Source organism: Vulpes vulpes, chromosome 12 (assembly GCF_048418805.1).
Source record: "Vulpes vulpes isolate BD-2025 chromosome 12, VulVul3, whole genome shotgun sequence".
Classification (NCBI taxonomy): Eukaryota; Metazoa; Chordata; class Mammalia; order Carnivora; family Canidae; genus Vulpes; species Vulpes vulpes.
The window spans coordinates 156379005-156401173 of NC_132791.1; the positions used below are offsets into that span (position 1 = coordinate 156379005).

The 22169-nt window shown below is 50.9% G+C and overlaps 2 protein-coding genes across 9 annotated transcripts in view; both read left to right on the forward strand.

Annotated features, from left to right (window-relative positions):
• Positions 1–6235, forward strand: part of TMEM59 (transmembrane protein 59) — a 33148-nt gene extending 26913 nt beyond the window's left edge. For all 7 annotated transcript variants that reach the window (XM_026007024.2, XM_072730853.1, XM_026007025.2 and 4 more), the window contains one exon: positions 1178–6235. In XM_026007024.2, coding sequence (XP_025862809.1) covers positions 1178–1333 — 156 coding nt within the window. In that variant the 3' untranslated portion in view covers positions 1334–6235. The remainder of the gene's footprint in view (positions 1–1177) is intronic.
• Positions 6236–9737: 3502 nt separating this feature from the next.
• Positions 9738–19862, forward strand: LDLRAD1 (low density lipoprotein receptor class A domain containing 1). 2 transcript variants are annotated; one of them, XM_072732070.1, is made up of 6 exons: positions 9738–9827; positions 10342–10393; positions 12659–12784; positions 14767–14904; positions 16550–16678; positions 18223–18496. In XM_072732070.1, exons 1-6 carry the CDS (start codon positions 9807–9809, stop codon positions 18369–18371), a joined length of 615 nt encoding a protein of 204 aa, XP_072588171.1. In that variant the 5' UTR covers positions 9738–9806; the 3' UTR covers positions 18372–18496. The 2 variants fall into 2 exon arrangements, with proteins under 2 accessions (XP_072588171.1, XP_072588170.1); XM_072732069.1 differs by having other exon boundaries at positions 9753–9827; positions 10342–10616; positions 18223–19862.
• Positions 19863–22169: the final 2307 nt, after the last annotated feature.

Sequence of the window (22169 nt, forward strand, 5' to 3'; positions counted from 1 at the left end):
TACTGGAAAAGGATAAGGTCCTGGGCTCCCTCCTTGTTGCAGGATAGTCGTTGCCTTGAAACTGTAAGCAGCAGACCACATCTGAAGCATGTCCAAGTAAGCAGCCATCATGACGGTCACTTTTAGAACATTTTCATTACACCAAAAAAAACCTTTCATACTTAATTAGTAGTCACTCCCACTGCCTCCCAGGGACCACCACCACCACCACCCTGAGCTATAAACACTCAGAATCTCTCGTGATTGACCTCTTTCACTTAGCATTATATGTTCAAAGTTCAAACATGTTGTAGCATGTAGCAGTATCAGTAGATACTTAATCTCCTGAAAGTGCTCTTTATTCAGCATCTTTTAAAAATACTTTTCCGGTATCAAGTACTTTTAGGTGGTTTTTGTTTACATTCTAGTCAGTTTCCCTGAATGTCAGCACTTCAGTTCTTAATTGATAGATTCGGAGATATGTTGCTGTATGAGTTAACAAAATCTACCCATTTCCTAGTAAAAAATTTTCACTTTGCTTTTCCAAGCCTTTAGGAGATAGACCTAATCCAAATAGACCTACTTTGGTAGGTGTTAGACATAACTGTTATACTCCAGGGAGTTTTAGGTTATTTACATTGATTCTATTTTATGCTTTCATTCTTTTGTTGTGGTGTCCTCTTGAATATGACAGTGATCATTTGAGGAGCTTTTATACATTTATGAAGAGATTTGTATCCGTATCAAAGCGTTTCATGTGTATTCTTTGTTCTACTCATAGCCTTTTAAAATATTTTTCCAGTGTATTAAGTCAAAACTTACCCCCAAATCACTTGATTACTTTGTTAAAAGAGCTAAGATCTTAAAGGAATTGATCACCTAATACATTAAATATCCAGAATCCGTGCTTTTGATTTGATCACACTAACTCCATTTAAACCTGAGCAATTTTTTCTTGATACTTAGTTGTTAATACTTCTAAGTATTTTAAGTTGGGACATGTGGAAAAGTTTTCTTTGGCCATTGATTGAGGGCTAAATCACGTATCAGTCACACTGAATTAAAGGCATTCTTCATGCTTGAGAATGTCTATAGAATTTTTTGTTTTACCAAATGCCCTAGATTAAATTGTTATTTGAAGACATACTCAGGTTCTTAACTATCCAAACTGTTAATGTGCATTGATTTTCTTTTGCAGAAGCTGAGTATCTATGGTGACTTGGAATTTGTGAACGAACAAAAGTTAAACAGATATCCATCTTCTTCTCTTGTGGTTGTTAGATCTAAAACTGAAGACCATGAAGAAGCAGGGCCTCTACCTACAAAAGTGAATCTTGCTCATTCAGAAATTTAAGCTTTCTTTTCTTTTTTAAAGTAAAGGGTTAATTGACATCTAAATTTCCATTCCTCATAGAGCTTCTCAAGATGGTTTCATTGGATATAGGGCTTAAAAATCACTTTAAAACACAAATAAAGTTACCCAAATCTGTGAAGACTGTATTTGCTGTAACTTTATCTGTAATTTCTTTTCTAGTAATTTAAGAGATGGATATTTGGGATTGCATTTTTATTTTACTAATACCTGTAGCTATTTTATTATTTACATTGTTTTTTGTTTTCTTTCTTAGCCAAATTCTGTGAGCTGATCATTGCTCTTCCTCACCTTCTGCCATAATACTGTCGGTCACCTTAGTTAATAAACTGAATATTCAATAGGACTTGATGCTTCTGCTCAGAAATGGCCCACAACCTGTATCTTGAAATTTAGCAGGAAATGCCCTTTAATTACACTACATTTTCAGTTGTATTGACTGAAGACATTAAAATTTTACTTGAATAATTATGTGCCGAAATTTGAGTTAATATACTCCTGATTTTCCAGACCTTTCATTTCACCCCTACCCAGCCAGAAAAGAATTATGGAATGTTCTATTGCTGTGTAATAGGATGATCAGAAAACAAATTGAAGAAAAGATGACCCTCTAAGAAGTGCATTTTATGTTATTTTGTATAGGCTACAGAGTTTTTGTTGGATGAATCTTTCCAAAGAACCATTTTTCTCTGTTAGGAAGCATATCATGTATAAGTTAAAGATATTTTCAGAAAAAAAATTTCATGTTGACAGTAAGAATTAGACTCCTGTGATACAGAATTAAGTATAGATTTCACTTGGCAAAGACTTGTCATTATCATTCCTTTAACCTACAGTAATGCAGATTTAAAAGTAAGAATAACATTAGGTGGCCCAGTATGCCACAATCTTAACATGATTCAGTGTATTTATATCATGAAATGTTAAAGAACTTTGCAGACCAGCCCTTCCCTTACTCCCAGGCCATTGCTGGCACGTGCAGTAATGCTGTCTGACCACAGAGTGAGGCACACTTACCTGACAGACAGCCAGGTCATCAGCTTTCTCTGAGTCAGAAGGAAATACAGCTAACTGATCAACTAACACTTTGGTCACAAAATGATAGGTTGGATTTTTTAAAGAGCTTGTCTAGATTGGGAAGATAGGTTGGATTTTTTAAAGAGCTTGTCTAGATTGGGAAGATAAAGGGTTTGAAAATGTGTGATGGGGAAGAGGGGAAGAATTACTGGGCAGTCATCAAGTGGTTATTGTCTCTTATTTCTCATGAGAAAACAGTTGAAAAATAATGAGGCATAGATTGAAGTCACCTAAAAAAGAAAAAAATGTCTTATTTTCCCACTCATGGTACATACTTATGTCCCTTAATCAGGCACAGGCTTAATAGTAATGCATCCAGCAAAGCAAACTGAGGGGGAAATCGATAAAGTGCTACACTAGAGAGGAGCCTGAGAGCCCTCTGTTAGGGCAGGCCTTCCTTCTAAAACCGTACAAAGTAAAACTTAGATAAGGAGCAACTGGATAATTTGTCCTATATTCTCCCGCCTTTCCTTGGTTTTGTTTCTCTTCTCAAACGAGTTACCCCTGAGACTTTTCTCATTCCTCTTGAAAGTTCTGATTCAAGTTTAGACAAATTTTCCCCTCTTATTTATGACACAATTCCATATATGTGAAATACCCATTTTTGTTATTTAGTAGGTACTCAAATATTCATGTTGTGCCTTTTTTAGTTTAGAATGATTAAGCCATACTGACATTTTCAAAAAGTTTTAAACAAAAGAAAAAACTCACCATCCTCCTAAAAATGCACAAGCATAAAAATGTTTGACTTAAAATTCCAACAGAAGCATAAAAACCAGTCCCTTCTTTTAAAGTTTAGCCCTTTGTGGATGGGCCCATCTTCACTTGTTCCCGTGAGACAGGCAGCACCTGCTTTCCTACTACACAGCATCTTCTTGAGAATCTTATCTTGGTCTAGGTGTATTGTCAAGACCCTTGATTTTCTGGTTCAAACCTCCCAGACTTCTAAGAATGTCCTTGGATCAGGTCCCTAGTCTAAGAAACATAGTAATTCAGCCAGTTGCAGAGACAGTAGTAACCACCTTAATGAATGATTCTAGGCCCAAAATTCCCAGTCTTTTCACAAAACTTTATTTTATGATACATTTTTTTCAGTAAGCCAGGAATTACCAGGTTATCTGGCCTATCAACCTTGTCTCAGAAATTTCTAATTTTTTTTTTTAATTTATGATAGTCATACAGAGAGAGAGGCAGAGACACAGGCAGAGGGAGAAGCAGGCTCCATGCACCGGAAGCCTGACGTGGGATTCGATCCCGGGTCTCCAGGATCGCGCCCTGGGCCAAAGGCAGGCACCAAACTGCTGCGCCACCCAGGGATCCCAGAAATTTCTATGATGCATTATCAGCCAACTTGAGCTGCTGATCATCATGTGAAACCCATTATTTTTACTGTGAGCTGATAGTCCAGCCAAAAGCAAACAACTTCGTCCTTTGTTATTGGTGTGGCTTTATCTTAGATATATGTGCCATTTCCATTATGATTTTTGAAATATACAAAATAGCTGTTTTTTATGGGCTCTTAAGTATCTTAGGACACATACTGGGAATTAATGATCTCGAGATTTCTAGACCTTTTCTGATAAAGTTGCCCAGCCCCCCTTACTTTTGGAGCAAACTATAGAACAGTCTCATGTGAGTCCCCACACCACCACACCATGGCAGTGATTTTGTGCAGGTATCCTGTTCCAGATTCACAGTTTAACTCTCCCAGCAACCACTTGAGAGCCTGAGTGTCATGCACTATTCTGGGTGATAGGACTTCAGCAACAAACAAGACTGGTTGCTCAAAAGTCTGGGGAAGGAGACAGACTATTAATGTGATAAGGCCTATGACCAGGTGAGCATAGAGTACTATGGGAGGACATAGGAGGACCTATGAGAGGAAGTAGTATCTAAACTTAAACCTGGTGGGGGAGGGAAAGTCTAACAAAGTACTCCAGGCTGTGGGAGCAGTGTGCTCAAAGACCTAACCGCTTGAGGGTGGAGACCACAAATCGGTTGGCAGGTTGAGATAGAGCATGCAAAAGCATAGCAATAGATGTGGCTGGGCAGGCAAGATAACAAAGAACCTTCAAAACTTATGACTTGATCCTGTGCATGGTAGAAAGCCATTGGAAGATTTAAAGCAAGAGAGTTACGGTGTTTTAGAACCATCCACTTGACAACAATGTGGAGCATAGACCAGAGGGGCAAGTTTAGAAGCCAAAGATATCAGTTCTGTAGTAACCTCTGGGATCTATTAAATTATATACTTATCTAGCTACACTGAAATGAGAAATTCCATTCCCTTCCCAGAGTTCTTTTTTTTTAATGCTCAAAAATCCTATTTCATTTTACTTCACATATATTTTTGAGCCCTTATCTATAAATCTGTCTCCCTCAAATTATTGTTTGGACAATAAACCTTAAGACTGGTCTCTGGGTCCTGGCCACAATCTAAGTGTTGCCGAGCAGACTGGGAAGGCTGTTCTGTGGAGCCCAAGCTTCTTACCAGACTTCTATTGGGCTAAATTTTTGAACTACAGTGCTAGGTCAACTTACTACCATCCTCAAGTTCTAGGTTTGCTGGCCCAGCCTCTACCCACTCAGTGCTCCTGAGCCCCTCCCACCAGGGGTCCAGTTGCTAAATTGTCATGTTTACATTTGAGTATCATTAGCATCTGAGGTACCTTTTAAATCCTTCTTTCCTTAACTACTTGTTCTAGACTAGTGTCTGGGGGTGGATGTATGTACAATAATAGAGATATTAGTCAAATAGTGGAAAACACAAACTCCTATGAGAAGCTAGCTTGTATAATCTGGATTTTCCGACTCCTTGCAATAATTAGGTTGAGAAGCACAGTTTATATGCCTTTTCTGAAATTTGTGATTGTTGAAGTCAGCTCCGTATACTTCACGAATAAGTGTTCTCTTCCTGTGATGTTGATGACCTGACTTGCTGAGAGCAGGTGTTCATAACCTCTTTCACACCATAGACCTTTTTGGCGATCTGGTGAAGCCTGTGGACTCCTCAGAACCATGTTTTCAGATGCATAACACTAAATATGAAGGACTGCAAAGGAAACCAATTATGTTAAAATATAGTTATTAAGATATTTTAAAATTTTTGTGGTTGTGTATATATATGTACTTCTTTATTAACACATAAGGTCTAATGGTAGTTCTAGAACCTCTGTATTTCAAAGTGATTTCAAGTTACTATTTCAAAATACCTGCAACACCTGTAATATGATACCTGAATCTCTGTGGTTTCTATTGGTGACAAAGTTGCAGGTACTACTCATAGACTGTGGATTGTGGCCTACATTCATAGTTGAAGGAAATGCTATATTTCAATTAGAAGTTAGTGAAAAACAAAAAAATGTTTTCCCATCCAAGTTCACTAAACCCCTGGTTTAGAGGTTGTCTAACTTTTGTCCTTTTTTTAGTTTTTATTTGAATTCCAGTTAGTTCACAGTTTTCCTTTGTCATTTTAGGAGCGAAATATTTTTGTTTGCTTGTTCAATTCTAAATTATTTGGGTTGGCTTTTTTTGTTTTTGTTTTTGTTTTTGTTTTTTGTTTTTTTACTGTTTCCTGTGTGCTTTTTATACTTGAATTGTTCTGCAACATTGGGACAGCAATAATCAAAGGTTTGAGTAGAAAGAAATCAGCGAATGATTAGATTTGAAAACCTTGATAATGTTACCTCAAGATATACACCATCATGCAGTCATTGCTGGAACCCCACATCTGTTGATTCATAATGCATAAGTATGTAAACTTCAATAAAATGTGGATCATCTGCATTAAACAATATTATAATGCTATCTTGTGAAAGTGTCTGCTGAGACGTGTCATCATGGTGCTTGTCTCTGCCCTACACCAAGCCCTTTAAAGCAGTCTCACCATCCCCTTAAATGGGTGATTGCGACATTCCTTTAGGAAAGCAGGCTGGGGCCCCCCATTTCCACTCTAGAGTTGAATAGACAGTCTGAGAGAGGAGAGGTGCCAGCCAGAGCTCCCCAACTTATGGGAGGCCTAGGGGAGGAGTGATAAATGCTAAGGCAGGGGCAGGTCTCCCCTCTAGGCAGGTCTGGAAGGAAACCTCTCAGGTCCCTGGGTCCATCTAATGGTGGTACCCGTTAGCATTCTCCAACCCAGGTTGGGCCCTGGACTAAGAAGCAGCCTTAGCAGCTCTCTATCATCGTCAACAAACCAAGGCCTCCAGAAACAATACTGTGCCCCCGAGGGAGAACATTTTCCCACACATGCACTTACTTCATTCTAACCATGGCGCACTGAGGCATGTGTTCTTGTCTTCATTCTCCAGATGAGGACATAGATTTCAAGGGGCTGTGACCTGCCACCTTAGATTAGTATTAATTTGGCAGAGCTGGGATGAAGACCCAGGTCCAGAGGGTCTCTCCTAGCCACAGCCAGGCTAAGACAGAGCCCTGGACAGTAAGGTATATAGGGAAAGGTAAATCAAGAGGAGGAGGGAGAGTCAAAGAAGGCTTCGTGAATTGAGATTTTTACCTGGTTCTGGGCACAAAAGATGGATTTAGAAAGGCAGAGGGAGCCAGCAGAAGCCCCTCTAAGCAAGTGGCAAACTACAGCCTGGAGAAATATGTAACAAAGTATTCAAACCCAGCATAAAGAAATGCACAAACCAAGAAGAAAAAGACAAACCTCCCATAGAAAAATGAAGGGCAGGTATGAAAAAGCAACATGCCAAGGAGGAAATCCATCAGACCGACACATAGGAAAGGGCAGCGCAGTAGCATGGGGTCGGGCAAGGCGTTCCATTTGAATCTCCTAAAGATCTTTTTTTTTTTTTTTTATGATAGTCACACACAGAGAGAGAGAGAGAGAGAGGCAGAGACACCCGCAGAGGGAGAAGCAGGCTCCATGCACCGGGAGCCCCACATGGGATTCGATCCCGGGTCTCCAGGATCGCGCCCTGGGCCAAAGGCAGGTGCCAAACCGCTGTACCACCCAGGGATCCCTCTCCTGAGGATCTTGTTAAGACGCAGGTTCTGGTTCGGCAGGGCTGGAGTGAGACCCTCGTTCTAACCAGCTCCCAGATGATGCAGGTGCTGCTGGCCTGAGGAACACATTCTAGAGAAGTGAGGGTGTAGCTACAGGTAGAGTGTGAACTTTTCAGCCAGCCAGACCTGTATCCGGACTCTGCCTCTCTCTACGGAGAAAAGACACCTTTGATTTTGCTAAACTTAATAGAAAAAAAAAAAAAACTCTAAAGCAAAAATGACTAAATCTTAACATTTGTTAACTCTGGAGGGTAGATACATGATTCTTTGTTACCTATTTCTTCCTACTTTTCTATGACAAGTTTTAGGGACTTTTGTTTCCAGGGGAGGAAGGAGGGGAAGAAGGGAGAGGTTAGAGCAAGTAGGCGGAGGGGAGCTGGCATGGTGTGGGGCGTCGAGTGGGGAATTCTGACTGAGAGGTCCTTTGATTGGGGCACTGCCTTTCTACAGGAATGACTGGAAAAGTTTAGAGGGGCAGATGAGAAAGCTGAAGCTCAGAGAGGTTAGCCTGGAGGTCACAGCTCGTGGCCGGGGACCCTGTGGACTATCAGTACCAGAATTCCTGCTCTCACTGGAGGTTGACCCAGGCGCAGCTTAAGCAGTCCCTCGCCAAGGCCAAAGGAGCTCAGCACAGTTGCCCAAGGGAATGCAGGGTGGACATCTCCAGTCAATCACAGAGCCCCGAGGCCTGACCTCAGAATCCGTCGGAATCCCGCGTACCAGACATCCTCTACCCAATTGCTGTTGATGCACAAGACAAAATCTAGCTAGCGTCTTTTTTTTAAGATTTTATTTATTCATGAGAGACACAGAGAGAGAGAGAGGCAGAGACACAGGCAGAGGGAGAAGCAGGCTCCATGCAGGGAGCCCGACGTGGGACTCGATCCCGGGTCTCCAGAATCACACCCTGGGCTGAAGGTGGTGCTAAACCGCTGAGCCACTTGGGCTGCCCTCTAGTTAGCATCTTGACAGATACTGTGGGGTGTCCTGTCCACACCCCTCAACCTGTTCTACCTCAGGACACATCAGCCTGGCTTGCAATTGCCCCCACGGCAGCGCTTTGCCTACGGCAGGCCAGAGGTGCCAGCAGTTAAAATCCTCCCTCAGCTGATGACTAGCAAGAACTGGCAAACAAATGCCCCAGTGCCCTCACCTTCAGGTGGGGTAACTCTTGACGGGCGTCTCCTCCCTTGGCTTCTCAAATTCCTTGGCAGGAGAAAGTTCCATTTGTGCAGAGTGGGAACGTGCTTGATCACATGCCTGTGACTGGGTCCTTCCCTTCCCGGTGTCACCTCCCTCCCTCCCCAGCTGGCATTTCCAGGGATCACTCCCAATCAAACCTACTTGCCTTCCAATCTGGTCTTATGGTCTGACTATAGGAGTCCCCAACCTAAGATGCTGCCTTCATTCAGTCTAATCCTTTTGTTTTATGGACGAGAGAATTGGAGGCGGGGGGGGGGGGGGGGGGGGTGGTGAGGGGGGTGGGAGGGGGTGGAGAAACTGTTCCCTTGGGTGGTCTCCAGAGGGCTGCCCTGCGTCCATCCATCCCCTCCCTCCCGGCCCCCCCATGCACTAGTGTTTATCCTAATGCAAAAGGGAAACCAGTCCCAGGTAGACAAACCCTGGGCCTCAGAGGTGGGCTGCATAGGGGCCTTCCCCGGAGGCCCCACGCTCAGTTCTGAGGCGGATGCCTCTCCTCCCTTGGTCCTCCTGCCAGTCCCTTAAACTCCCAGGGCCTTGGTCTCCTCAGCAGCAGGGATGAAGCTGCCACCTGCGGCGTGGGCAGCAGGGGTTATTCAGGTGAGGGAACCCCCTGCCCCTCCTCCATCACGGGCACCGTCTCCTGAAAGATGAAAAGGTACATGGCCCCTTTTTAAAAGAAAATAATTTAAAATTATTTTGCTTTATAATTTTAGTGGAAAATGCATAGTCCCTCCACATGGATTACCTATTAAATTGAATAGAAGAACGAAAAGAAAGGGATTCCTGTATTTCAGCCACTAGAACATTAATTCTGGGTATTTCTGCCTGGATCTTCATGCAGCAGTCTCATCCTTGATATGGAGGAAAGCAGGTCTAACCCCGCTTCTCCCCCTGCTGTGTGACTCAGGGGCAGCTTCTCCCTCTCTGAACCTCAGGCTCTTTGTTGAGGATCCCAACCGAGGAGCAGGCGCCTTCCATGAGAGGGCAGAGTGGAGAAGGGCCGAGCAGAAGCCTGGGAGGGATCGCCCACAGGGAGGGTGTGCCCGGGCCAGGGTGCCCTGGAGACCAGGCAGGAAGCTGCACCCAGTTCTCTGCCCAGGAGGTCCCGGCGCCAGGAGGCTGGAGCTGGGCGCTGAAGGCCAGACATATGAACAAAATCTTCCCCCAGGTAAGAGCTGCTCTAACACGGCTCCTGACCTGGGGGGCCAATCCTGGGGTCAAGAGTGGGCTCCAGTAAAGGGACGAGGCGCTGAGGTGGCCCAGGTCTCTCAGGCGCAGGGGGAGACCCAGCAGGTGAACCAGCGCACTGTCCAGGTGGCAAGTGCCGGGAGGGGACGGAGCAGTGGGAGCCAGGTGGACGGGAGGCCGAGGAGGGAGGGTCGGCATTATGGGGAGGGGGCACCAAGCAAAGTCCCTGCAGGGATGAGCCCGAGCAGGTGTGAAGGATGAACGTTTGCTGAGTGCACAGTGGAGAGAAGGGCATTGCAGGCGGAGGGCCCAGTCCAGCCAGAGGTGGGAGTCGTAGAGCGGGCGCCGAGGGGTTGAGGCACTCAGCCCTGGCGGGCGTGGGGTCCTTGGGTCCACACCAGGCTCTCCTCCACCCTCCCGCGGACCCCCTGCCGTGTGGCTCCCTGAGGCCAGCCCACAGCCCACAGAAGCCCTCGTTCTGTGATCTTGCACAGGGAGATGGAGGTGACCATGCTGCTGGAACCGAAGTCCTCCCCGGGGGGGAAGGTAAAGGACCAAACCCCCAGGTGGGGCTCCCTGGAGGCTGGGCCGCTGCTTCCCTAGGGCCCCCGATGTCCCTCAGATGTCTGCCCCCACCCCGAAGCCATCCATTCCCAGCTTCCTGTCGCAGACATGCTGATAGTCACCTGCTTAAGATGGTCATTCTTTCTCTCCACGCAATTGTTGAGCGCTGTTTGGACGGCCCATCACCTACCCCGCACCACACACGGTAAAGAGACCTGGAGCCAAGTCCCTGACTCAGGGGGTGGCCTGGGCCATTGGCTGTACCTCTGATGGACGAGGCGGGCGGGATCACACAGTTAGCACCTATGACGTGACAACCAGGACAGATTGCTTCCCCTTTATGCACTAAAGAAAGGAGCACACATTTATTGAGCATCTACTACATGCCCGGTCTTGGCCACATTTTGTCAATGAGGAAACAGAACCAGGAGTAGAAAGCAATAATAATAGCTCTACAGGATCAACACCCCCCACCCCCACCCTGAGATGTGCCTGGCAGTGGACGGCCTCTTTGAATCCCCAGGACAGCTCCGAGAAGGGGTCCTGTTTGGGAGTGATAACAGATGAGGCAGCTGAGACCAAGGGTGTTTGGGGAGCTTGGCCAAATTGGCACCCCACACTGCAGGGAGGTGGGACTGGGGGATGGGGTTCAAATTCAAGTTGGGGTGCCCTGGTTGCTCCCCACGGGTGCTAGTTAACTTCTGGTTGGACTCCTGCGGGGCCTGGGTGTGGGGCAAAGGGCCCTGCCCCCATGTGTCCAGGGCCTCTGAGCGTCTCCTATGACACCCCCGCCCGCAGCCGCGCGGCTCAGATATTTGAGCAGCAGCTCTTGGCTGCCCCACTCCACCTGCCTCCCTGGCGACGGGAGTCACCCGTGTTTGCGGGTGACCACAACCCGGGAGCCCTGGCCAGCACTGCGCACTGCGGGCTCTTGGGCCCTGCCGCCCCCGCCCCTGCCCCATCTGCACCCCCGTTGGCTCCGGCCAGGCCCCCTCACAGGCCCCCCCAGGCCCTCGGCCAGGCCTCCGGCCCTACACGCTGCCCCTGGCGGGCCTCCCCCTGCGGCCTCCCGCACCGGCCTTGGAAGGTAGAGCCCAGGGCTCCGGCCGGTGCGGGTCTGGGGGCAGGCGAAGCAGGCAGCCCTGGGATGTGAGCGGATTGGAGGGAAGTGTCACCTGGATCTCTGCGGCAGAGTAGTCACAAAACACCCATAGTGTGCCCTGCCCCTTCGGCAGTGGGGGGACCCTGGAAACACACAGACGCCAGAGACCTGTGCTGCCCTTTCTCTGAGACACTGTGGCCCACAGGGCAGGGCAGCCGTGGTGCCCACCCTCTCCCTTGGCCCCACCCACGCCTTGTCCTCTAAGTGCCACAGCAAGCTTTCAGGGGGTAAGGACCAGCGCTGTGGCTGTTGTCCTGTGCCCTACACAGCAGGTCCTTAATAAAGCTTCCTTTCATTATTTCCACAAGCAGGCAAAAATGAAAGGCCCAAGGAAATTTGAAGGAGCAGGAGGTCTCCACTCATTGTTATTTCCAGGGTGCTTGGGATACAGCCTGGCACAGAGCAGGTGCTCAGTAAGCACTCATGGTAGCTAAAGCCTTTGGCGCCCTGACAGTGTGCCAAGCACTGCTCTCCTCGGTCAACTAGCTTAGCCTAACTCTCTCAACAACCCCAAGGTAGGTATCATGATCCCCCTTTTCCACATGAGGAAAGAGGCATAGAGGAGTCAGGTGACTTCTCCATGTGGCCCAGCCAGCTGGGAATCCAACCAGCATTCTGGCCGGCTCCAGAATGCACAGTCAGTTGGCATCATGCAAAGGGTCTAGGTTTTGGCATGGGCCCGCGTCCCAGCTCCGCACCAGGTGATCTGGACCTTCTCTTCTCCTCTATAAAATGAAGGTTGGTTTTGAAAAATAAAAGTCATCACCACAAAAGGCCTGGTTTAGTTTTTCTCCAGGCAGCAGCTCACTAAGCAGGTGTCCATTTCTCCTGGCCTCCAGAGAAGTCCTTGAGGGAGGACAGCCTGGCAAGGGCCGTGGAGCAGACACCCGGGCCCCCAGCCCCATTGTTGCTTAGCAGGCACTGGCCCGGGTGAGGGATGGGCGCTTGGTGGAGGTGGGTCCACTGGCAGGCTCAGGAGCCTCCTCCTCCTGGGAGCCCTTCCTTCCCCCACCCCCACAGGTGGGGAGGCGCCCCTGGAGGGGCAGGCAAGGGGGATCTGCCACTGGTTTCCCACCCCACACTAGGCCACGGCCCCCTCTGCTGCTCGCGCCGGGGCGCCTGCCTCTCTGCCTTCTTGCTGCTCCTGCTGGTGACTCTCGCAGCCCTGATCGCCCTGGTTACCATCCTTGGACGCCCACCACGCACACCAGGTCAGCGTGGTCCAGAGAGGGTGGGCTGGACTTGCCAGGAGGGGCTGGGGGCCACAGAGTGATAAGGAACCCTAACGTTACTGGCTTCTCCATGATGAGACTGTGGAACAGTTCCTGGGGTGTGTGCACAGACGTGGCATGTGCACACACACACACACACATGCACACACACAGAGGACTCTGAGCTGCCATTTGCACATCTGCAATAAGGGTTACTGAGAGGACCTGGCTCCTCACGTCACCTTCCTCAGAACTCTTCCCTGAGCCCTAGGCTGGGCCACGTGCCTTGGCCCCCACAGCCCCCAAGCCCCTGGGTGGTGCCATCTGTCTGTGTGTCTGCCTCCACCTCAGAGGACAGGGATGTGTCTGAGACATTCCTGCAGCCCTGGCTTCCGTGGTGAAGCTCAACACAGTCCCTGCCTCACGGAGCTAGCAGTTGGGAGATTAATGGACATGAAGGCAGGGTTCATGGGGGCTCTGCGAGTCCGGAACAGAGAGGCTCTGACCCAGTCTGGGAGTCAGGTGGGCGCCTGGAGAAATGAAAGGGAGCTGGGCCATGAAGAACAAGTGGGAATTGGTTAGTGGAGGGCGTGGCAGGAAAAGCATCCTGGGCATAGGGAACAGTATGTGCAGAGTCCCAAGGGTGGGAGGACACATGAAGAGAAGGAGAGATGGCAGGAGGCCAGTGGGCACCTGAGGCAGGGGCAGTGGGTGGGGCAGGGGTCACCGTCCTGAGGAGGGGTCACCATCCAGAGATCCACGGGATGGGGCTCAAGCCGGGGGTGGGGTGTCATTTCTGAGCGATGACTCTGTAGCCAGGCGGGAGGGGTGTATAAGGGAACAAGGCAGCAGTGGGGGTTAAAATCCGCAGGACTCTACACCCCTGTGTAAGAACATGAGACTGAGGAGAAGCAGACACATGAGGAGTTCACTCATGTGCTCACGTGTACACACGCGGGTGTGTCTGTGTATGTGTGTGTCGGGGCGTGTGTCCGTGTGTGTGCATATGCGACATACGAATGTCTCTGAGACTCAGCCCCTGCACCAGCCAAGACCGCTCCAGGAGGTGAGACGTGGTGCGTGTGTGCCCAATCACACGAGCACAGACCTGCTCCCGTTGTCCAGCTTGCATGCACCTGGATAGTCACATGCGCAGCCTGTGGGGCCAGGGTGACCTGTGCCCCTTGTCTGCCAGTTTCTCTCCTTTCAGTCTTTGGAGCAGCCCCGGGGTGTGCGTCCTCCCAGTGGGATGGAAGGGAGGACTCAGCCACCCACATTTCTGGACACTGGGGGTCCAGCCCCAGCCTCAGGAAAGGGCGGGGTCAGCGGGCCCGGGCCGTTAGCCGTGTGACTGGGCCTTGCACCTTCCTGAACCTTGATTTCTCATCTGTGAAGTGGGGCTAATGATGGCACCTCACGGAGCTATTCAGAGAAAGGACAGAATCCAAATGTCAACATGCTCTGCAGCCTGTAAGGTTGTGCCCAGAGGTAAGGGATTGTGGCATCATGGTTCCCAACCGGCCTCAACAGATTGCTTCTGACCACCTGGCCTGGCCCCAGGAGCTCCACCATTAAACCCGCTTCAGTGACCAGAGCCCTGCCCTCAGGAGCTTCTGTGACAGTCAATAAGCTCTCAGTCAAGGAGGGAGCCATGCATTACTCTGCACGTTCTGTGTTCTAGGGTTATTGACACAAAAGCTTTATGCCATCTCCCCAGCAGTCCTATGGGGTGTGTGCTCCGGTCCCCACTTACAGACAAGGAACCGGAGGCTCAGAGAGGTCAAGTCATCTGCCCAAGGTCACACAGCTGGCAAATAGTAGATCGGGGGCTTGGACCTCGTCTCTGTCCCCACTTGGCCCAGTACCCTCCTGGCTGCCCCTGCCCCTCCGCCGGCTCAGAGCAGGGCTTTGTTGTGGGAACTGGCGCTGACATGCTTGGGAGCACCACCCCTGACCTTCTGGGGTCTTCCCTGCCAACTCAGGGGCCCAGGCCTGTGTGACGCCAACAAACAGGACAGGCTTCCTGTGCCACGACCAGAGGAGCTGCATCCCAGCCAGCGGGGTCTGTGATGGTGTCCGCAGCTGCGCCCACAGCGAGGATGAGGATGAGGCCATGTGCTGTGAGTGCCCGCTCAGTCCTGCCCTGCCCCGCGTGGGCCCCCACCGTTCAGCCACACGGTTTGGGGTTGCCCCACCTCCAGCGACAACAACGCTCTCAGGTCCCCGCACATACCAGGCACCTTCACGTCCCCAGGTCTTTGCTTACATGGTCCCTCAGGGAGGACCACACGTGCTCCCTCCGGCCCAGGTACATGCACACCTGTGTGTCCATGCTAGGAATGCCTTCCCTCTGTGCATCTCCACTCAAGTGTTACCTCCACCAGGAAGCCTTCCCTGGCTCCCAAAGTAGGTGAAGTTCCCTCCTCTGGGCTCCCGTAGCCCCTCTGCTTCCCTGTGTCCCAAGCCTACTCACACTGGCACATTCACCACCCCCATCAGACTGTGAACCCCTCTAGGGCAGGCCCGGTCTAGTTGATTGGGGGCCCCTCTGCTCAGCAGAGGAGTATCTGGGATGATTTCCTGAATGAATGATGGAACAAACGAATGAATGAGTGGGAAGACCTGGTCCCAGACCTTAGAGACCTGACAGCGCCCAGGAGAGAAGAGCTGTGACCACATGGACTTGGCACTTTCCATGTAGGAGGGAGAGAGTCTGCTGAGTTGGAGCGGGTGGGATGAGGGAGCAGATGGGGGAAGCGTCACTGCATCATGGACCCTCTAGACTAGAAGAAATGTTAGAGGTCATTTAGTCCAAGTCACAGCTCATGCCCAAAGCCTCTCCTAACAAACCCAGGCCACCTAGCCTCTGCTTGCGTACTCCTGGGACAGGGGCTCCCTACAGCCTGAGGCAGCTGCTCCCATCCCTCATCACATGGTTTCCACAGGAATGTCTCCCTTGGGCTGAGTTTAGAGCTGTCCCCCTGTAGTATCCTTGATTGCTTCCAACTCTCTTCTCTCATCTGAACCCCATTTTAATCTACCTTCCATGATGGTGGCAATGCAAGGACTTGAAGATGGCTTTCTTGCTCGCCACGAGTATCCTCTTCCCAGGGCCACATGCCATACTCCTACCTCATACTCCATACTCCTACCCGCCCTCATGGCTAGTTTTCTCCACTCCACCAGCACAGCCCAGGACACATACAGGTTCCTCTGTCCCTCTCCTTGGTCAGGCTCCAGAAGCATCCATGACACTCTTGGCCGGCCCTGGCTCATCCAAGGAACAAAGACTGTTTCCTGCCAGAGGCCTCTTGTGACGTGGCTTGGGTTTGTACTAATTTTGGTAGCCCCTTCACACCACTGCCCACTAACATGGAACCCACTTTCAAGAAGGGTTCTCCGACTCCCCCTCACCAAGTATGTGAACCCACACCCGCTGTGTTCTGGCACCCAAGTGCAAGACTTGGTGGAGGCTTCTGGAGAGGTGTGATAAAGGAGGCTTCTGGAGGCTGGGAGGTGGGCATGCACCAGGGCTGAGCCGGGAGTGAACAGGGAAGATGCCTCTCTCTGGCCGTCTTGTAGGGTAGACAGGGAAAGAATACTCCTCTGCCTTGGCTTGACCTCCTCCCTGGGAAATCGTCTCCTGTGCCCTTCTCCCTGGGAGCCCGAGTTTGGCAACTGCCAGGGTGGCCAGGACACTCCTCCTCCAGATAGACGTTGGAGGCCAGGTGTGGACTTCCTCCAGCTTCGTCTGTCCCGCCGTAGGGGACATGCCCCAGAGCCTTCCCCACTTCCTCGTGGCCCGCTGTGGAGACCCGTCTTCCTGGATCTACTCAGACCAAAAGTGTGATGGGACCAACAACTGTGGGGACTGCTCGGATGAACTGAGCCCAGGTAGGGGTCTGGGCACAGGCCAGGCAAAGGGCAAAAGCTGACTGGAGAATCTCAGAGGTTCTCCTGCCTCCCCTTCTCGTATACCATGAAGAACTTTTCCACCCCTGTTTGAATGCCTCCGGGGATGGAGTGCTCACCACCACTCCGAAAGTCTCCTTTTGGATGGTTATTCTGTGGTGGGGACAAATGAGGAAACCAGGCCCCGGGGGGATCAGACAAAGAGTACATACGAAGCCTAACTGGGATTTTGGCCTGAGTTTCCCTCCTCTCCTCTGCACCTCCCAACCACCCTGAGAGGAGAGCAGGGTGGGAATCACTGGCCTCAAATTTAGATGTAGGTAAACTGAGGCCAGAGCAGAGAAGGGACTTAAGAGAAGAAGTGACCTGGGTGCAAACCCAGGTCTCCTGACCATGTCTGGAACTCTTTCACTGCCCTGGACTTTCCTTTCAATTTCTTCCCTGTTGTTCAATCAACAAACAAGTGCCGAGTATTGGTAGGGGCTGTGCCTGGCACCAGAGTCTGCTGGAGGATAGTCAGGAGTCACACATGTGTCCTACCCCTGGGACTAACATCATGCTGATGCCAAAAGCAAGTGCTGGGGACCTAGAAACGGTTTGGGGGAGAGATGCAAGTAAGAATCAAAGGGGGGGCAGCCCGGGTGGCTCAGCAATTTAGCAACGCCTTCGGCCCAGGGTGTGATCCTGGAAACCTGGGATCGAGTCCCACATCAGGCTTCCTGCATGGAGCCTGCTTCTCCCTCTGCCTGTGTCTCTGCCTCTCTCTCTCTCTCTCTCTCTCTCTGTGTGTGTGTCTGTCATAAATCAATCAATCAATCAATCTAAAAAAAAAAAAAAAAAGGAACCAAGGGGAACTTCTTAGAAGAGGCAGTATTCGAGCAGGCCTTAGAGAGTGGACAGGTTTCAACAGGCAGAAGCTGAGCCTGCAGGGAAGCACCCCGAAGGCCCAGGGTACCAGGGAGTCTGTCACAAGTCGGCTAGGGTGGCTGAGTCAGGGTGAGGGAGGGAGGACAGGCTGGGGGAGAAAATATGCTCCCATTAACCTCCCAATGCTGACCACATGCCTGGCCCTTTGCTTATCTTTTTTATTTTTACTTATTTATTTTTTTAGATTTTATTTATTTATTAGAGACAGAGAGAGAGAGAGAGAGAGAGAGAGAGAGTAAGAGACAGGCAGAGGGAGAAGCAGCCTCCATGCAGGGAGCCCGACGTGGGACTCCATCCTGGAACCCCAGGATCAAGCCCTGGGCTGAAGGCGGCGCTAAACCGCTGAGCCACTGGGGCTGCCCCCCTTTGCTTATCTTAATAACAACCTTGATTGGATGAGGAAACTGAGGCTCAGACAGAGTGGGAGACTTGCTCGGGCGATGATCTGGGGAGTCCAGATGCTCTCTGCCGCAGGGAAATAGGGAATGCAGTCAACCCGTGTCGGACGGGGTGGGGATGGTAGGGAGCTAGGGCAGACTTCAGAGCCAGGGTTCTCCAGGACACAGCAGCTGCTCTTCTGCTGCCTCTTGCACCCACAGTGACTGTGTGCCCAGCCTGTGGCCCGGGGTGGTGGCGCTGCCCCTCCACCGTCTTCCCGTACTGCGGCTGCATCCCGAGGATCCTCTGCCGTGACCGCGTTCAGCATTGCTCCGACTGGTCTGATGAGTACTCCTGTCCTGGCCCCTGAGTGGGCCACCCAGGCCAGGGGGGGCGGCAGGTTGGGATGGCGCTGATAACCTCGACTCCAAGAACACGAGGGCAGGAAGGAGGCTTCTGGATCATCCGGTGGGGTCCATGCACTGTCTCCCAATAACAACCGCCTCCCCTGCTTTCAAGTGTCCAACCTCCCCTCGAATGTCTCCAGTGACAGGAGCTCGCTACCATGTCAGACAGCTCCTAACAGCGATGAAAGGAATCTGCTTTCTGATTTTAGGCATGTCCTCTGAGGTCGCACAGAGGAAAGCTATTGTTCTGCCCCAAGACAGGCTTGCAGATCCTGACCCCGTCACCCCTTAGAAAAAAGGTAAAACCAAGCCAAGGAGTTCAGCTCTTACGGATGGCATGTGTTTGTGAAGTGATGCCACTTTCTGACCCTTTGGTACCTAAGATAGATACTGCTGGGCTCCCAGGCAGCCTTGACATTGTTCTCAACTCAGGGATCCTAGCAGGCCTACTGATTGATCACAAGAGATTGCACACAAGGCAGCGTACCTGCCATCCTCCCTGTGGGAAGCCATCAGGGAGGCTCTGAGTTGGAGAATAGAGGATCAGGAGAAAGAGCAGCTTGAGGAGCTCCTCACTGCCCTTCTGTTTCTTTCTTTCTTTCTTTCAAGATTGTATTTATTTGAGAGGGAGCGAGTAGCAACATGAGCAGGGAGAGGGAGAAACAGACTTCCTGCTGAGCAAGAAGCTTGATCCTGGGACCCTGGGGTCATGACCTGAGCTGAAGGCAGATGCTTAGCCAACTGAACCACCCAGGTGCCCCTCTCTCCCATTCTTCACCTCTGTCCCATTCCCTACCACTTCATGACCAGCTTCCAAGCCAAACAGCCCAGATTTCCTGAGGGAGGGATTGTATTTTGGTCCTGCCAGCCTGACTGAATGAGCTGTTTCTCTGGATACTTTCTAGTTTCACAATAGCCAGACAGGCAAGGATGGGTATCCCGTTAAACAGATGAGAAAACTGAGGCCCAGAGGAATAAATGACTTGCCCAGGTCATAGAGCAAAGTCAATGTTAGAACTGAAACCCAAGCAATGTCTCTGTTGTCCTAGCTCCAAAGCCTAACACTTTTCTGCTCCCAGTGGGATTATACTTTGGTCAGGAACAGAATGTGGGGTATTTTTAAAAAGCAATTTGAGGGTACCAGGGTGGGTTGAGCTTCTGATTCTTGGTTTCAGCTCAGGTCAGATCTCAGGGTTGTAAGATTCAGCCCCGAGTTGGGCTCTGCACCTGAGCGTGGAATCTGCTTAGGATTCTCTCTCTCCCTCTGCCCCTGCCCCCTCTCAAGTAAATAACTCAAAATTTTTTTAAAAAAATAAATAAGGTAATTTGAAGGTCAGAATGTGGTCCATCCCTATTCCGAAAGAGAGATTTGGAATCTGGCTGACAAGAGAGTTCCTGTTGAGGAAGACCAATATATCTGCATTGGAAAATAATAAAATTGATTTTAGATAGGAGCCTTCTGTGAGTTTTTAATTGAAAATGGGCATCTGAGAGACTATTGAGCTCCAGTTCATTCTTTTCCTCACTGAGCCGCCTCCATACGCCTGCTCTGGGCCAAGGCAATGCCAGGCACCCAGGAGTGAAGAGACCTGGGTCCCAACAAACAATGAGCACAGGGTCCCATGGATGAGGCACCTCACACATAGAGGATGGGTGGATAGGGCAGCAGGAAATGCCGGGCTGACACCACCAAGGACGTACCTTTGGGGAGTGAGGGCACAATCCTGTCCCTGAGCCTGATGACCTGAGGACCAGCTCCTGGGACGAGGCACCTCAGGGATCCTGGCCGAGGGACAGACAGCCCCGGGCTCTGGCACCCTTGCCTGAGCTTCCCTCCAACTACAGCCCAAGTGAGGCAGTTGGGGCTCACTCGGGGTGCCCTCAGTTCTGACGCCCAGTCCAGAGCAAGGGCACTTGGGCTGGCTCTGGAGGGTGGGAGAATTTCCAGGGGGAGAGGTGGAGGAGGGCATTCCCCACCGTGGGACCAATGTGTGTGCAGATGTGCGGGTGTGACAGGGTACAGCTCAGCCCAGGAATGCCCGGCAGGCCAGAGTGGCCAAAGCTGGGGAGGAAGACAGTAGGGGATGAGGTGAGGAGGGAACAGGGATGTGATCCTGCAGCGCACAGCCTGTCACACTTCCTCCTAAGGTGAGTGGGCGTCATCAGGGGCGACAACCAAGGAAGCACTCTGGTCCTACGATCAATGACCTTTAATCACAATAGTGTGAGAAAGAGATGCCAGCCCTTGGGCAGGGGGGTGGTCAAGGGCTACGTACTGCTGGATTACCTGGACCTCGGGGAGCAGGGGGAGGGAAGGGAGGGGAGAGGGGGACGGTGGAGGAGTCCAGACCTGAGAGGGAGAAGCAGTCCTCCTGCCCTGTGCCTTCTCTAACAGGATGCCAGTGTCCAGGGAAGAGAGGGCCGAGCCGGTTCCTGAGGAACAAGAAAAGGCCTGGAGGCTGGTTCCAGCACTCAGATGGACCGTGTCCCCAGTGACCTGAGCACTGGCTGGAGAAACAAGGTTGCTGGGAGGAGCTATGGGAGTGCACCCCAGTCTGCTCTTATGGTCAGCCTCAGTGTTTCCTGCTGGTGCCGGGGGTGAGCCCTGTAGGGGAGAGGCAGGTGCCACCCTGCCCCTGTCCCTGCCCCCCAGGGTCATCCCTTCCTGGGCTTCTTCAGTGGCCTGTGGCTCCCTTCAGAAAAGTGCCCAGGGGCACTGGTGCCACTGGTTGCACATCACCTCCCCTCCCCACACAACCAAACCCACCCACGGGGGGGTTAAGATGCTTCATTTTGCAGGATGGAGAGTCAAAGCTGGGACGGATATATCCCAGCCACTCAGCGTGTCATAGCAAGGCAAGACCAGAAGCCAAGTTCCCAGGTGCACCCTGTTGGCACCTGCTGAGCGTTTACTACAAAACCAGGAGCATTACATTCCATTGTCATGGCAAAGCTCCAGGGAGGTTCTTTCTTCACATGCTCAGAGCAGCCAGGACCTTCCAAGGGTGCGTGGCCAGTTGTGGGGGGCAGAGCCAGGAGTCTGGGGAGTCAGCTGCGGCGGTTCCCTGTTGGACTCTTAGTTTCAGGAGGTCTGTGAAGCTTCTGGTGGTGGTGACTCTGGAGCAGGGCTAGGTGGGCACCATGTGGGAAGCAGGCAGGGGGCAGTGCAGGGTGAAGAGGGCAGGGAGGGTGGGAGGGCTGAGGGGCTGTCAAACAGTCCCCCACACTGCAGACCGGGGGAGCCTCTGATCCTGGGCTGCAGGGAGTGAACCTGACCCTGCCCACTGCACGGTGCTGCCAGAGGCTTTCGGCAGGAGGAACACAGTCGATTCTTCCCTTCCGAGGAGGGGCTGCAACGTAGCCTTGCTTCCCTGCCGTCAGAAATGATGTCCTCACCAAACCTCTGCACAGGCATATTGAGAAGAAGTGAGATCCGGGATGTGAGCGCTACTTGGAAATGTTAAAGCTTTAAGCAGAAGAAAGGGGAGTGTCAAGCGCTGTGCCAGGGGCTTTAACGAATATTAAAAGGCAGCATTTAGGGCAGTCCGGATGGCTCAGCGGTTTGGCACCGCCTTCAGCCCAGGGCGTGATCCTGGAGACCCAGAATCAAGTCCCACATCAGGGTTCCTGCAGGGAGCCTGCTTCTCCCTCTGCCTGTGTCTCTGCCTCTCTCTGTGTCTCTCACGAATAAATAAATAAATTTTTTTTAAAAAGGCAGCATTTAGTCAGCATGTAGTACATGCCAAACACTACCCCAAACT